Source organism: Salvelinus sp. IW2-2015, unplaced genomic scaffold, assembly GCF_002910315.2.
Source record: "Salvelinus sp. IW2-2015 unplaced genomic scaffold, ASM291031v2 Un_scaffold2388, whole genome shotgun sequence".
In the NCBI taxonomy this organism is placed as follows: Eukaryota; Metazoa; Chordata; class Actinopteri; order Salmoniformes; family Salmonidae; genus Salvelinus; species Salvelinus sp. IW2-2015.
The window spans coordinates 131,146-147,774 of NW_019943711.1; the positions used below are offsets into that span (position 1 = coordinate 131,146).

At 43.4% G+C, this 16,629-nt stretch overlaps 2 protein-coding genes across 2 annotated transcripts; both read right to left on the bottom strand.

Moving 5' to 3' along the window:
- Window positions 1–238: 238 nt before the first annotated feature.
- On the bottom strand, window positions 239–12,271 carry zfat (zinc finger and AT hook domain containing). The gene is given in 24 exon segments (XM_070440298.1): window positions 239–559; window positions 765–853; window positions 1,122–1,230; window positions 1,232–1,293; window positions 2,580–2,729; window positions 2,981–3,065; window positions 3,200–3,282; window positions 3,285–3,380; window positions 3,383–3,412; window positions 3,415–3,451; window positions 3,599–3,663; window positions 3,666–3,922; window positions 3,924–3,996; window positions 3,999–4,213; window positions 4,441–5,012; window positions 5,104–5,467; window positions 5,761–5,908; window positions 7,092–7,191; window positions 7,193–7,261; window positions 9,771–9,973; window positions 9,976–10,059; window positions 10,961–10,985; window positions 10,987–11,129; window positions 12,021–12,271. Coding segments are annotated over 24 exon segments (3,399 nt in total). The 5' UTR covers window positions 12,040–12,271.
- Window positions 12,272–14,982: 2,711 nt separating this feature from the next.
- On the bottom strand, window positions 14,983–16,336 carry LOC112073836 (cytoplasmic dynein 1 intermediate chain 1). Its single transcript, XM_024141070.1, has 2 exons — window positions 16,175–16,336; window positions 14,983–15,740 (listed from the first exon to the last, which is right to left on the bottom strand). The coding sequence occupies exons 1-2, from the start codon at window positions 16,319–16,321 to the stop codon at window positions 15,630–15,632; spliced, it is 258 nt and encodes an 85-aa protein (XP_023996838.1). The 5' UTR covers window positions 16,322–16,336; the 3' UTR covers window positions 14,983–15,629.
- Between the last annotated feature and the right edge of the window lie 293 nt (window positions 16,337–16,629).

Here is a 16,629-nt window from a genome sequence, read left to right on the forward strand (position 1 = left end):
CCACCCAGTCCATTCTCAGGACCAAAGTCAGCCATCTTGAGTAGGTTTTCAACCTAACAGTACAGCCCACAAGCACAAAGTTCATCAGCACAGTCTTTCATAAAATGTTGAATATTGTTTGTGTTCTAATGAATATGAAATGCCAAATACCTCAGACATGGCTGCGTACTGTTTATCCTTTATGAAAACCAAAGGAGGGACACCACCAAGGGTTTGATGAGCCATAATGAGGTACCTGTTAACAACATGGTAGCAACACAAAACAGGGTACAAACATTATTGGGCACAGACAACAGCACAAAGGGCAAGAAGGTAGAGAAAACAATACTTGTTTTCCCCCTATTAAACYTAGTTGAATACATTGACTAGGTCTTTCTGGATAAGAGCRTCTGCTAAGTGTGTCTCTGCTGAGCGACTCACCTTGCTGCTCCACAGCCTCAGAGGTGGCTGGCCCAGGCCCTGCGTTACAGTACTCCTGGTTGGGGTGCTTCTTGCTGTAATGTCTCTTCAGGGGTCCTGCTATGTTACAGGAGTAGTGACAGTGGCCGCAGCGGTAGGGCTGTGGAAAACACATTTCAATTGGCTTCCAACAATAATGAACACTATAAAGTTTTTTTTTCTTTTTCTGAAGGAACATTGTGCGCTCCCTTACTCTGTCCAGTGTGTTTCATGGCAGTGGAAGTTTAACTTGTTARAGGCTGGTGTTGATACGTTGATGCTAGTGACTGTATTATAAAAGCTTTATATAGAGACAGCCTGATTACCTTGAAAGAGGCATGCTGCTCCATGTGTCGTACCAGTAGAGGTTTCTGTGCAGCGCTGTAATCACACTCTGTACATTTGAACTGCTTACCTACAGTATGGAGGGACAGAGACAGGACGACAATACYCACCTGCTGGTTAGTACAGTCAAAGAGAAAATACTTACATGTTAACTACCCCCACTAGATCCCAAATGGCACCCTATTCCATATATAGTGCACTTCTATTGACCAGAGCCCTATATAGTGCACTACTTTTGAACAGCAGCAACTCTGGTCAAAAGTAGTGCACTATATAGGGAATAGCGTACCATTTGGGACTCATCCTAGATCTCAATGCGTTGTGTGGTTTTCTCTCACCGTCCTCTGTGTGCATCAGCTTGTGGCTCTTCAGAGTGACCTTGGACTTGAACTTCTTGCCACACATGTCACACAGGTGTGTCTTCTCGTGGTGTGTCTGCTCATGTGGGCTTCAGGTTGCTCTTACTGCGGCTGGCGTAGTCACACAGGAAAACTTGAAGGGCTTCACCTCCTAACAGGGAAGAGATACAGTGGCTTTTACATTTTGGTCATTTAGCAGACACTCTATCCAGAGGATTTACAGTCAGTAGTTTTAAGCAGACACTCTAATCCAGAGGGATTTACAGTCAGTATCATTTAGCAGACACTCTTATCCCGAGGTATTTACAGTCAGTAGTCATTTAGCAGACACTCTTATCCCGAGGTATTTACAGTCCAGTAGTCATTTAGCAGACACTCTAATCCAGAGGGATTTACAGTCAGTAGTTATTTAGCAGACACTCTAATCCAGAGGGATTTACAGTCAGTAGTTATTTAGCAGACACTCTAATCCAGAGAGATTTACAGTCAGTAGTTATTTAGCAGACATCTAATCCAGAGGGATTTACAGTCAGTAGTTATTTAGCAGACACTCTAATCCAGAGGGATTTACAATCAGTAGTCATTTAGCAGACACTCTAATCCAGAGGGATTTACAATCAGTAGTCATTTAGCAGACACTCTAATTCAGAGGGATTTACAGTCAGTAGTCATTTAGCAGACACTCTAATCCAGAGGGTTTACAATCAGTAGTCATTTAGCAGACACTCTAATCCAGAGCGATTTACAGTCAGTGGTTATTTAGCAGACACTCTAATCCAGAGGGATTTACAGTCAGTAGTTATTTAGCAGACACTCTAATCCAGGGGATTTGCAGTCAGTAGTCATTTAGCAGACACTCTAATCCAGAGGGATTTGCAGTCAGTAGTCATTTAGCAGACACTCTAATCCAGAGGGATTTACAGTCAGTAGTCATTTGCAGACACTCTAATCCAGAGGGATTTACAATCAGTGGTTATTTCCAGACACTCTAATCCAGAGGTATTTACAATCAGTGGTTATTTTTAGCAGACACTCTAATCCAGAGGGTTTACAGTCAGTGGTTATTTAGCAGACACTCTAATCCAGAGGGATTTACAGTCAGTAGTTATTTAGCAGACACTCTAATCCAGAGGGATTTACAGTCAGTAGTTATTTGCAGACACTCTAATCCAGAGGGATTTACAATCAGTAGTTTTTAGCAGACACTCTAATCCAGAGGGATTTACAGTCAGTGCGTTCAACTAAGGTAGGTAAGACAACCCACACATCACATTCATTGCAAGTAAAACTTTCCTCTAAAAAGTTAAGTGTGGTAGTTGCTACTGCCTTTTAGCAGGTGTCGAAAACCACTTCGGGCCACACAGAGTCCAACAGTAGAAGTCATTATAGGGAATAGGATGGATTTGGTACGCAGCCTAATGAGATTGATTGTCCTACCTTGGTGAGCCCAGATGTGCTGCTGCAGATCAGCTCCGTTCCTCATGAAGTAGCTGTCACAGTAAGGACACTTAGAAGCCCTCTTCCCGATCAAGCCCTTCATCTGCACCCTCACCCCAAGCGCCTCGGAGATGGTGTTCATCGGCGTATCTGCAGGTAAGAGATGGTTTTACCTACATAGCCAGTGTCCTGTCCAGGGGCTGTACATGTACATTAAAGCTGCCTCAAGATTCAGAAACGGATAGGCTCCTGCCTATGGGCCGTTCTGGCTCTGACAAGGCTTATTTACCTTCCTGGCTCCAATCAGGAAATGGGTATGATATTTTGGATTTAAACATCATTAACATTGTGCTGTTGTAATAGAAACCAAACAAAGATGGGGCTTAGTTCCGGTCTCTTACCTGGATGAAAGTTCTTGATATGATGTTTAAGTTTATCTTCAGTGAACGTTTCCTCACACACAGGGCAAGCAACGCTTTTCTTCTCCTTAATATTGATTAAATGATGGTAAGAATCCACAATCGTCAACAAACAGACATTTCATGTAATAATGATCAGATTATGTGACCCCCCTATGGGCCCTGGTCAAAAGTAGGGTTCCATTTGGACCCCAGACTCACGTTGTCAAAGTGTGTTTTGAGGTGGGCCTGCAGCTTGTACTTGTCAGGTGTGCAGTACTGACAGTGTTCCATGGGGCACTGGGCAGGATGTTACTGTGTCTCTGGATCAGATGTCGCTTCAGACAGTTCTTGGTGATGGAAGAATAGCTGCACTGGGTACAGTAATGTAGATGCTCTTTGTGTGAGTACGCACATGCATGTTGTAGTGCACCTGTACCAGAAGAGCTTTCCTAGACGGGAACAAAAAAACACCTGGCTAAAAAAACAGCTGCTTTAAAGATGAATTACCAACACATAGGAAATGATGAAAGAGCTGAATTACAAACTTGTAAAAATGCAACTTATACTGCTAGAAAAATTATTTCTATGTCAATATATTTGTGTGATATATTTTACCACAGTTTCACATTCCAGGTCCCCGTATACTTTTCGGATTCTGTCAAAGACAACCATGTTCAGCTGCTTTTCTGCAACTTATCTAGAATCTGTTGGAAAGCGCTCCTCTCTCCCGTTGTGCCATCTTCTCCTTGTGGGCCAGCTGAAGCGTTTGTTTGACCTATGACCTCCCCCTGAATCAGAACCAAAGACCGGAGAGTCTCCTCAACATGACCTTGTGATGTTGATGAGAACCTTTGTCTTCTTCTGGATGCTGCTGGTGGCCACTGACTCCTCTTGCCTGAAGGCCTTTCTACCAAAGTGTCTTGTTCAGCCACAATGGCGTTATTTCCCATGAGGCTTGTCTTCCTCCACCAGTGTCTTATCAGGTCTCTCCTCACTGATTACTTCCTGGGTCGTGCTTTGCTTGCTGTCTGGGTTTGTTCAGGACTGATTGGCTCAGTTCTGTCTTGTAGAGTCTCAGTCTCTTGTACAGGTTGGTTCAACACGCATGTCTCTACAGTCTGCCCCTCAGGGCCCGGATCAGGGACCACCTGTTCCTCCTCATCCCCCAGCCTCTCCCTGTTCCTCCCCTCTCCAGCCCTTCCTCCTGTTCCTCTCCTCCCCTCTGCTGCTCCTCTGAAGGGTCATCACCAGTGAGGGCCTTCTCCTGCTCCTCTGAAGGGTCACCAGTGAGGGCCTCCTCCTGCTCCTCTGAAGGGTCACCAGTGAGGGCCTCCTCCTGCTCCTCTGAAGGGTCACCAGTGAGGGCCTCTTCCTGCTCCTCTGAAGGGTCACAGTGAGGGCTCCTCTGCTCCTCTGAGGGTCACCAGTGAGGGCCTCCTCCTGCTCCTCTGAAGGGTCACCCAGTGAGGGCTTTCCTCTGCTCCTCTGAAGGGTCACCAGTGAGGGCCTCCTCCTGCTCCTCTGAAGGGTCACCAGTGAGGGCCTCCTCCTGCTCCTCTGAAGGGTCACCAGCGAGGGCCTCCTCCTCCTCCTGCTGGGCGTTAAGTAGAGATAGCTCCTCAGCCATTCTGATCTCATCCTGTCTCAGCATCTCTCTCTTGATGTCGTCCCCCGGCTCCAGCAGACAGAAGCTGCTGTTGATGGACTCTGAGAACCCAGCCGCCTCCTCTGACTCTGGGTGAGCCTCCTTCAGGTGGGCCTTCAGCCGCACGGAGCTGACAAACTTCTGCTGGCAGGCYGCACACACGTAGAGGAAGGGATGCTTACGGACGTGAGCCTGGAGAGCCTGGAACTTGGTGCAGCCGTGGTCACACAGCTCGCAGCCGAACGGCCTCTCGCTACCGTGGACCATCATGTGGCGGTCACGGTCCAGCTCGTTCTTGAACTTGCGGTCGCAGATCTGGCAGTCGTAGAGGAGCTGCCTCTTGCCTTCTCTGGTCTGTAGACTGTACTCATGGTACGAGTCCTTCACCTTCATAATAATACATGTTATTAATAACATCTCATAATAAAGACAGTATAAAGGCATATGATAGATTTTTAAAAAGAGAGCGGTCCTTCACCTTCTTGTCCTCTAGGTCGTGGCTCTCCCTCATGTGTTTGAGCAGGTTCTTCACATCAGAGTACTTCTTCTTGCAGAAGAGACAGTGCTGCTTGATCTTGTGGTGAACTCTCTCCACGTGCACCTTGAGGTGGCCCTTGCTGAGGCACTGGAAGGAGCAGTGTTCACAGCTGAACTTCTCTCCCGTGTGCTTGCGCATGTGAACGCTGAGGTTGGCTTTGATGGCGCTGGCGTAGTCGCAGTGTGGGCACTTGAAGGGCTTCTCGTTGGTGTGGGTTCGCAGATGGGCCTGCAAGGAGTGGCGGAACTTGAAGACCTTGTTGCAGTATTCGCAGGTGAAGATCTTCAACTGGGTCTGGCCTATTCTGTATGAACGAGGAATGTTGCAATACACATACAGTACAACCAAATATGTGTTGCTGTTTTTACAAAGTAACTTGCCAAAATTCTATTTGAGCTATAGCAAAAACATGTTTGTATCTACAGTAACAATGCTGAAATCTGTTGTTGACACATCCATTAAAGTGRTACATATAGTAGCCTAGACTATGCCATTGATTCAGTTCACTCAAGCCATCATTATGTTTCTTAATGCCACAATACAGTCTGGGTACTTTATCTTCATCTGCTGTGTGGCGTACAACCCAAACGTCTGTACCTGTTTGACTTTAATGGCACTTCATAAGCAGCTTGTTGTATGGAATATTCCTGAAATCCTCTCTTCTGTCCTGCCTCCTGAGGGTCTGTGTCTGCTGTAGCAACCGGCTCAGCCGGGGTGGCCTCGATCGCACTATCCTTGTCGCCACCTGAATAAACAAATACACAGACAGATAAACGTTTAGACAGCCTAGGTACAAAGACAAGTCATCGGGAATACATAGACTATAAACTTTCCTGATTTTTCATACATAAACTCTGAAAATGTACCAACAGCAACATTGTGAATCTATACTTTTCTGGATAAAATCTGAAGATCTTTCTGGTTGATCCATGTGCATCCCCAATGGCACCCTATTCCCTACAGCCTATTCCCTATGGGCCCTGGTCAAAAGTAGCACACCATGTAGGTAGTAGGGTGCCATTTGGGGCACATCCATAATATAGTTGTAGCTTACCGGAAATGCCTCATGAGCGGTCAGAACCACACTGATGATAATGTATTGTAACTTACCAGGAAGTGCCTCATGAGCGGTCAGAACACACTGATAATAATGTAGTTGTAACTTACCAGGAAGTGCTCATGAGTGGTCAGAACCACACTGATAATAATGTAGTTGTAACTTACCAGGAAGTGCCTCATGAGGGTCAGAACCACACTGATATAATGTAGTTGTAACTTACCAGGAAGTGCCTCATGAGTGGTCAGAACCACACTGATAATAATGTAGTTGTACTTACCAGGAAGTGCCTCATAGTGGTCAGAACCACACTGATGATAATGTAGTATGTAACTTACCAGGAAGTGCTCATGAGCGGTCAGAACCACACTGATATAATGTAGTTGTAACTTACCGGGAAGTGCCTCATGAGCGGTCAGAACCACACTGATGATAATGTAGTTGTAACTTACCAGGAAGTGCCTCATGAGCGGTCAGAACCACACCTGATGATAATGTAGTTGTAACTTACCAGGAAGTGCCCCATGAGCGGTCAGAACCACACTGATGATAATGTAGTTGTAACTTACCAGGAAGTGCCCTCATGAGCGGTCAGAACCACACTGATGATAATGTAGTTGTAACTTACCAGGAAGTGCCTCATGAGCGGTCAGAACCACACTGATGATAATGTAGTTATTAATGTAGTACTTAAATGTAATGTAAATAGTTGTAACTTACCAGGAAGTGCATCATGAGCGGTCAGAAACACACTGATGATAATTAGTTATTAATGTAGTACTTAAATGTAAATGTAAATGTAGTTGTAACTTACCAGGAAGTGCATCATGAGCGGTCAAAACACACTGATGATAATGTAGTTGTAACTTACCAGGAAGTGCCTCATGAGCAGTCAGAACCACACTGATGATGGGTTCTTGGTGCCTCCTGCTGGTTCCTGCTCCTTCACAAGGGAACCTTCTCAGGCGGAGTGGCCGTGGCCTCTTTGAGCTTCTCTCCCTTTTTCTCCTCTTTGCCTTCTGCTGCGCCAGGTTGAGCTCTCTAACTCTTTGTCTGTTGGGAGAGATCATGAAAACTAAGCATCAATCATAAACAGAGCAGATAGACATTTAGATGGTGAACATATTGATATAGACATTTAGATTGTGAACATATGGATAGACATTTAGATGGTATAGATGTAGACATTTAGATTTGTATAGATATTAGACATTTAGATGTATAGATATAGAACATTTAGATGTATGATATAGACATTTTAGAATAGACATTTAGATGGTGAACATATTGATAAGACATTTAGATGGTGAACATATAGATATAGACATTTAGATGGTATAGATATAGCATTTAGATGGTGAACATATAGATAGACATTTAGATGGTGAACATATAGATATTGACATTTAGATGTATAAGAATAGACATAGATTTATAGATATAGACATTTAGATGTGAACATATTGATATAGACATTTAGATGGTATAGATATAGACATTTAGATGGTGAAACATATTGATATAGACATTTAGATGGTGAACATATAGATATAGACATTTAGATGGTGAACATATTGATATAGACATTTAGATGGTGAACATATAGATATAGACATTTAGATGGTATAGATAGACATTAGTTATGGTGAACATATAGATTATAGACATTTAGATGGTATAATTAGACATTTAGATGGTATAGATATAGACATTTAGATGGTGAACATATTGATATAGACATTTAGATGGTGATAACATATTGATATAATTTATATGGTGAACATATAGATATAGACATTTAGATGGTATAGATATAGACATTTAGATGGTAACATATAGATATAGACATTTAGATGGTATAGATATAGACATTTAGATGTGAACATATTGATATAGACATTTAGATGGTGAACATATGGATAGACATTTAGATGGTGAACATATAGATATAGCTCTTTCCATGACATCGATTGACCAGGTGAATCCAGGTGAAAACTATGATCCCTTATTGATGTCACTTGCTAAATCCACTTCAATCAGAGACATGGATTTTTGTATGTGTGCCATTCAGAGGGTAATAGGCAGACGAAAGATTTAAGTGCCTTTGAACGGGGTTATGGTAGTAGGTGCCAGGAGCACCAGATTGTGTCAAGAACTGCAACGCTGCTGGGTTTTTCACACTCAACAGTTTTCCTGTGTGTATCAAGAATGGTCCACCACTCAAAGGACATCCAGCCAACTTGACACAACTGTGGGAGCATTGGAGTCAACATGGGCTAGCATCCCTGTGGAACGCTTGACGGGAAGGGGTGTATAAAATCGAGCACACATCCATGCAATCTCCTTAGATAGACATTGGCAGTAGAATTGCCTTACTGATGAACTCAGTGACTTTCAACGTGGCACCGTCATAGGATGCCACCTTTCCAACAAGTCAGTTTGTATAATTTCTGCCCTGCTAGAGCGCGCCCGGTCAACTGTAAGTGCTTTTTATTGTGAAGTGGAAACGTCTAGGAGCAACAACGGCTCAGACGCAAAGTGGTAGGCCACCACAAGCTCACAGAAAAGGACTGCCGAGTGCTGAAGCGCGTGGCACGTAAAAAAATCACCTTCCTCTGTTGCAACACTCACTACCGAGTTCCAAACTGCCTCTGGAAGCAACGTCAGCACAAGAAACTGTTCATCGGGAGCTTCATGAAATGGGTTTCCATGGCTGAGCTGCTGCACAACAAGCCTAAGATTCCCTATGCGCAATGCCAAGTGTCGCTGGAGTGGTGTAAAGCTCGCCGCCATTGACTCTGGAGCAGTGGAATCACGCTTCACCATCTGGCAGTCTGATGGCAAATCTGGGTTTGGTGGATGCCAGGAGAACACTACCTGCCCCAATGCATAGTGCCAACTGTAAAGTTTGGTGGAGGAGGAATAATGGTCTGGGGCTGTTTTTCATGGTTCGGGCTAGGCCCCTTAGTTCCAGAGAAGGGAAAGCTTAACGCTACAGCATTACAATGACATTCTAGATGATTCTGTGCTTCCACTTTGTGCAACAGTTTGGGGAAGACCCTTTCCTGTTTCAGCATGACAATACCCCGTACACAGAGAGAGGTTCATACCGAAATGGTTTGTCGAGATCGTTGTGGAAGAACTTGACTGGCCTGCAAAAAGCCCCGACCTCAACCCCATCGAACACCTTTGGGATGAATTGGAACACAGACTGTGAGCCAGGCTAATCGCCCAACCTCACTCTTGTGGCTGAATGGAAGCAAGTCCCCGCAGCAACGTTCCAACAACATCTAGTAGAAAACCTTCCCAGAAGAGTGGAGGCTGTTATACCAGCAAAAGGGGGGGGATCTACCCATATTAATGCCCATGATTTTGGAATGAGATGTCTGACAAGCAGGTGTCCACATACCTTTGGCCATGTCGTGTATGGGCCCTGGTAAAAAGTAGTGAACTATATAGGGAATAGGATGCCATTTGGGACGTATCCCTAGATGGACCATAAAGCACTATTCTATTCCGATCTGTTCTAAACAGACATAAAACAGTTGACTTCACACATACCATTGTCCTCCTCCTGATCCTCATCCTCTCTGAGGTCTATCAAGCAGATGTGTTTCATGATCTGTCGTCTGTTGCCGAACACTCGGTTGCACTTCTTGCAGTCCAGGGCATTGTCGTCCTCTGGCTCTTCCTCGTCCACTGGCCCAGCTTCTGATTGGCCTCTACTGTCTGTGTTCTGCTTTTTTCGTTGGGGCTAGTAGTCTCTGCATTGGGCCCATCAGCTACAATCTTCTTGGTTGAGCCCTTAGGACGTCCTCGTTTTCTCTTAACAGGGCTATCTGTGGGGAAATATGATCACTGCCATCAATCACTCTATTACACAAAGACAGACCTATAGTGCCGGTTTCCAAGACACAAATTAAGCCTAGTCCTGGATTAAAAAGAGCTGTCAAAATCGGATTACAATCGGCTACAAATGTTTTGAAGGACTACCGAGGCACTCAGTAGCCAATTATTCAGATTGTTGAACTTTGGTGAAAAAAAGAACACCATAATACGGTCGGTTGTTGCAATGCCCTATTATCCCTGGCTGCTTTGAAGAGGTGCTCACCTCCACCATTAGTATCCCTGGCTGCTTTGAAAGGTGCTCACCTCCACCCTTAGTATCCCTGTCTGCTTTGAAGAGGTGCTCACCTCCACCTCCAGTATTAGTATCCTGGCTGCTTTGAAGAGGTGCTCACCTCCACCCTTAGTATCCCTGTCTGCTTTGAAGAGGTGCTCACCTCCACCTCCAGTATCCCTGGCTGCTTTGAAGAGTGCTCACCTCCACCCTTAGTATCCCTGTCTGCTTTGAAGAGGTGCTCACCTCCACCTTATATTCCTGGCTGCTTTGAAGAGGTGCTCACCTCCACCCTTAGTATCCCTGGCTGCTTTGAGAGGTGCTCACCTCCACCCGTAGTATCCCTGGCTGCTTTGAAGAGATGCTCACCTCCACCCTTAGCATTCTTGGCTGCTTTGAAGAGGTGCTCACCTCCACCCTTAGTATCCCTGTCTGCTTTGAAGAGGTGCTCACCTCCACCATTAGTATCCCTGGCTGCTTTGAGAGGTGCTCCACCTCCACCCTTAGTATCCCTGGCTGCTTTGAAGAGATGCTCACCTCCACCCTTAGCATTCTTGGCTGCTTTGAAGAGTGCTCACCTCCACCATTAGTATCCCTGGTTGCTTTGAGGAGGTGCTCACTCTCACCCTTCTCCAGTGGAGCTGTCAATGAATGGCATGAGGGCCACAATGATGTCATCAGGGTTGAGCCCCTCTGTGTGGTGCTTCTCAGACACATGGGAGAGGAGCTGTGCTCGGTGTGGAGAGAACAGGTTGCACAGTTTACACATGAAGATGGAYGAAGTCCCACCTGTGAATTAACAGCCAGGCAGGCCAAGATTAATGTGTGTTTATGTACAAATTTGACTGTGGAAAAGGTTGAKGGCCTAATAATAAGATCATTACACATTGAAAGTTTAATTGACAGTTGGTAGAGCATGGTGCTTGCAACGCCAGGATTGTGGGTTCGATTTCCACGGGGGACCAGTACGCAAGAAAAAGAAGAGAATGAAAATGTCGCTCTGGAGAAGAATGTCTGCTAAATGACTTCAATGGAAACTAGATATTTTCAATAGGCTGGCAGTGAATTGGCCTTTACATTGTGCGTGTGTGTCTCCTAGTTTGTTTAGTGTTAGTTCTGCGTGGTTCATTCTTTGGTCAGGGACTGTATATTTTTCATCTAGCTACCTACCTTTCATTCAAAATACTGAATTCAAACCTAGCTAGGGCCTACATGATCCAAGCCAGCCTAGCAACTACAAGCTGAGAATACTGAAATGGAATGAGGTCAGTGCAATATAGTTTATTGGTTTGCTCTGTGCAAACTCTGTAGCTCTCCAGCCAGGTTTAGCTACCACTGCAACTACCACTGCAACAGCAAAGATGGTTGAACTCCTGACTCCTCAGCAGTATGAATAAAGCTAGCTAAACGCTGGGAGAAACAGGAACAGTTTCGTGATAAATYCTTTCTTTACAAACTAAATCCAATAACTTTAGGCCGGACATTTAGCTGCAATAAATGTGCTGTCAATGTTGTGGCTGGTCACGGTAATTATGTGCCCCACTTTTAGCATAGAATAAATTCCACATGAGTAATTTGACTACATCTGTTGGCTAGCTTGCTACTTTTACCTAGCTAAGAAATGTTATTTCTCCGAGATAGTACTGTACGAAGAGGTAAACAATCGAGTCGAGTACTTACCTGCAGTTGACGTCGCCATGTTTGTAAAATAAAACGTAATACCCTAAGAGTTACATAAATAAATGTACATATCTACATTACTTATTGAATAAGTAATTGAAAATCGTATTTTTATTTGTTTTGAGGAAGGTTTCTGGCGAATCTGCGACAACAAATATGGCGGATAGTCTTCCTGTGGAGAGAAAAGCAGGCTGGTTTGGGATGCCCTCCCCCTGTGGCTGGGATGACCAGAAGACAGTCTACCGTTGTTACATTTGTAAAAGGTTTCCACTCTATTCTTCTCTTTTGAATGGGATCGTSTACAGTATCATGATTGGTTACTCACGCCAAGATATATACGCTCAATGGTTATTAAATTTGTTCCCATAACAGTAGAAAACTGTAATTTATATAAATAATGTGATGAAATGATTAAGCTTAAAATTAATGTAGCCTACATGGATTTTGAATACAGGTGTGTTAACTGGCAAAACATAATTTGTGGAATGAATGTGCATTTTCTCAGCAATCACTACCATTTTCAACCAGGTCCATAAAAATGTTAGGATAATAGTATGCTATAAACTGTGATATACATTATAAACATTCCAAGGAATAAATAAACAGTCAATCAATACACATTTGCAGTTTAATTTTTTGCAATAACAAACTGTATTGTCATTATTGATCGGTGACAATGCATCCAAATTCTCCATTGATTGCACTTTCTACATGTTAGGTTTCTCATAAAAACTACCAATGGGAATTAATTGCAGCCTTCTTCTCTGTTTGTAAAAATAAATCTTTCCATCTCTTCAGAGTGACCATTAAATCCCATCCATGCAGATTGAAGCTTGTCCAAGCCAGTCAAAGTAAACACCCTCTCCCCAGCCTTCCATACAGGCTATAGCTGAGTGTAGGATGTTTACAGTAACTACACTCAGAACGGAGAAGCTAGGATACTTCCATTTCCACAGCAGTAGAATTGGAAGTAAAGCGCACTCACTTGAGTCAGACACACATTTTTTTGTATGGGAAACAGATGTACAAACAATACATTCAGTTATTAAATATTCAGTTATTTAAATGAAGATGCAAACCTGAGGTTGGTGGCACCTTAATAGGGTAGGACAGGCTTGTGGTAATTGCTGGAGCGGAATGGTATCAAATACATCAAACACATGGTTTCCATGCGTTTCCATGCCATTCCATTCATGCAGTTCTGGCCATTATTATGAGCCATCCTCCCCTCAGCAGCCTCCTGTGGTCCCGATCCACTTTTACTTGCAACCTCTTCCCTCATCCACTKCGCCATACATACATCACTGGAGGGTTTACTCCAAGTGATGGGAGGAAGAGAAGGTGCTAATTTTGACTGGAATGCAGCCCTAGATCAACAACAACACTAGTCTAGGAGTCTGAGGAAGCCTGGAGCAGCAAACACCCTACTGAAAGCTAGAACATGTACATCACAGCTTCCAGTCGGGGATGTTTACAGTACCAGGCAACCAATCTTGACAACACACTGAACATATCTGTAAAGATGATACTACTGTATGCAGTCTGTCACTGATAATAGCAGCTAAGGAAATTGGAATTCAACTTTGACCTTGGTCGCCCCCTACAGGACTGTGAGAAAACATGAACAAGTCAAATAAGACAATACTGACAAGTTTATCTATCCATATATTACAACATTCAGTGTTGTTGTTATTCCATTGACTGTCTCCCTCATACGGTGTCATTTTAGAAACAGCAGAGATGGCGAACAACTTGACGTTGGATTTCAACGATCTGCCAGAATAATGGTGTAACTAACTCAGAACCTGGGTTGTGTGAAAAACATTCCATTTCAAATCTTGATCTGCATTATTATATTTTTTTCAGAGCCCTGCTACATCATAAATCGAAAAACAAGCTAGTTAGAAACATTAGGTAACAAAAAAAGCTAGTTATAGTATTTGATAAATTCAATCAGCATTAGAACAAGCTTCCTAGAAAATAGAGAAGCTAGCTTGCTTGACTTTAATATATGTGGTTTTTAAAAGAACGAACTTGTACTGCTAGCTACCGCTAGTGCTGCTAACCTCTGCAGAGTGCAATCAAGCACAAAGCTAGCAAGCTAACACGGGCAGAAGTACGCTGGAGAAAGGCCGACAAGTAGCTTCACAATATTGAACGTTAACATGGATTACTAGGTAGCGAACTACAGTTCTCTACTTGGCTTTAGTCGCCCGTCATTTAGCTAACTGACTTGCAAAAAACAGCCAAAAAAGTAATCTAGCAGATTAGCATATTCAGCTAGCCAGCTGTGCTATCCTTCCGAGTAAAGTCAAACATGCTAGCCAGCTGAGCTATCCTTCCGAGTAAAGTCAAACTCCTTCAGGCTTACTAGCGAGGCTTTGCTCCACTCAGACTGTCCTTCCCGCGACCATGCATAGAATAAACCAAGTACCACGAAAACGAAACGAGACTGAAGCCTCACCATACGATAATATCTTGCCGTTTTAAAGCACAACAGTTAAGTTTACCTCCGCCATTCTGMTTCCTTCTGTGTGACTCGCGCTTGTCTTTAGCATGACCTTTAGTTACCCGACACTAATATTGACGTAATTGTCATGGAAACAGAACTCCGCCTGCTACGTGGATTCGCGTACGTTCGAAAATGACCACTGAGCTATAATAAGAAGTCAACGACAGTGGACAAAGAAAGAGTAAAGCCACCTCTTTACCAAGATTACCCCTTTCATACCATCGCAATAGGTCAAGCACAGTACATTCACACGATGATACTACAACTGACCTCAATCAATAGCTTACAGTAGCTGACTGGGGATGGTTTACATCAAAATCATGTACAAATGTTTCGATTCAATATCAAACACAGAATGACATAGTGGAATATTTAAATAATGGTAACAAAATGTAAAATGCAATACACACTGTAAATGTATTATCTTCAACCATAACCCTAAACCCTAAAAAGTTATCCTTATTTTATTGTCAATTGTTGTCCTTACAGCAAAAAGCCATACATTTTTAGACATATTTCTTAAAACAAAACAAAATTGTTTAACAGCAACCAAAATGTAATAATTATCATGCTGATGCACTGTAAAGCCCAAAGCTACTTAAAAACAGTATTAAAGGTTAACTTGGATATCTTGAGAAAACAATGATCCAACGTGTTATTAATGCAGCTTTTATAACCTTGAAGAAAGAACAAAATKAACAGATCACAGGAATCTGATCATTAAACCTCATGAGTATAATATAAGGATCATATCTAGCTCACTCCAACATTTAGACCCACGTTAGACCCATAAGCACATTATCATTGCAAGCCATATGATTTTGATATCAAGTATATACATATCAACTGTTTAATGAACCAATAACAAATAAATAACCCTAGTAAGAAGAATTGTTCCCATGGGCAAATCAGGGTTTCTTACTTTGATCTATGGAGCATAAGCTTGGAGTCAGTCTAATCACAATGACTTGAATCTCACTAAAGCATGCATGCTGCTGTTGTTACGTCAGTAAATGATGGTTTGTTATCTGTAAATGTCTGTTATCAGGCTGTCAGTCCTGAAACGTTGCATCCATTGATGAGAGGGTGAGAAGGTTTCAGGCTGCCAGCTCCACGGCCCCCTCCTCCTCTCCATCCCCGCGGTTGGCGCGGATCTCAACTAGGGTGCGGGCGAAGTGGCTCCAGTCCTCAGGGTGTGGCACTGCCAGCTACAGGAGACAAACACGGTCAKTCACATATCAAATCAAAGCAAATCAAATGTTATTGGTCACATACACATGGTTAGAAGATGTTATTGCGAGTGTAGCAAAATGCTTATGCTTCTAGATCCGACAGGGCAGCAGTATCTAACAGGTAATATCTAACAAATTCCACAACAAAACCTAATACACATAATCTAGTAAAGGAATGGGATAAGAATATATAAGTATAAMATATATGGATGAGCATATATATGAAGAAAAAAAACAGAAAAACAATTGGATAGAAACAACAGTAGGCTAACTAATGTATCACATTTCAGCAAAGAAGTGAATAAGAATCCAAGGCAGTACAACAAGGCCATGAGTTCCATCTTGTTTCAGCTACAGCACCCATTCTCTCATCGTTAGAACCCTTTAAATGATGGACTTAATTATTTCACCTCTCCCACATCGTAGATCCAGACACGCCCCTCCGAGTCACCCACGGCAACCTCTCTGCCTCCCGACGCCCATCTCACACGGTTCAGAGCACACGCCCCCTCGATCGTCACACTCGCTGTGGGCACCTTTAAAAAAAAAAGTGTCATATTATCTTACAACCACATACCAACAACAGATAGCAATGTAGAAATATGATCAAATCCTATTCTGCATCATACACATCCAGTCCAGGATAAAAGAAAGCGGTACAGTGGTAAACAGGGCTCCGGGCAGCCGAGTGGAAATGGAGGAAAACTCGCCTCCCTGCGGACCTGGCATCCTTTCACTCCCTCCTCTCTACATTCTCCTCTTCTGTCTCTGCTGCTAAAGCCACTTTCTACCACTCTAAATTCCAAGCATCTGCCTCTAACCCTAGGAAGCTCTTTGCCACCTTCTCCTCCCTCCTGAATCCTCC

Excerpts from the sequence above, each read along its gene's own strand:
- LOC112073836 (XM_024141070.1), bottom strand. The coding sequence starts at position 16,321 with ATGACACTTTTTTTTTTAAAGGTGCCCACAGCGAGTGTGACGATCGAG. Across the intron at positions 15,741-16,174 it reads GGATCTACGATGTGGGAGAG|CTGGCAGTGCCACACCCTGA; the intron begins GTGAAATAATTA and ends TGTCTCCTGTAG.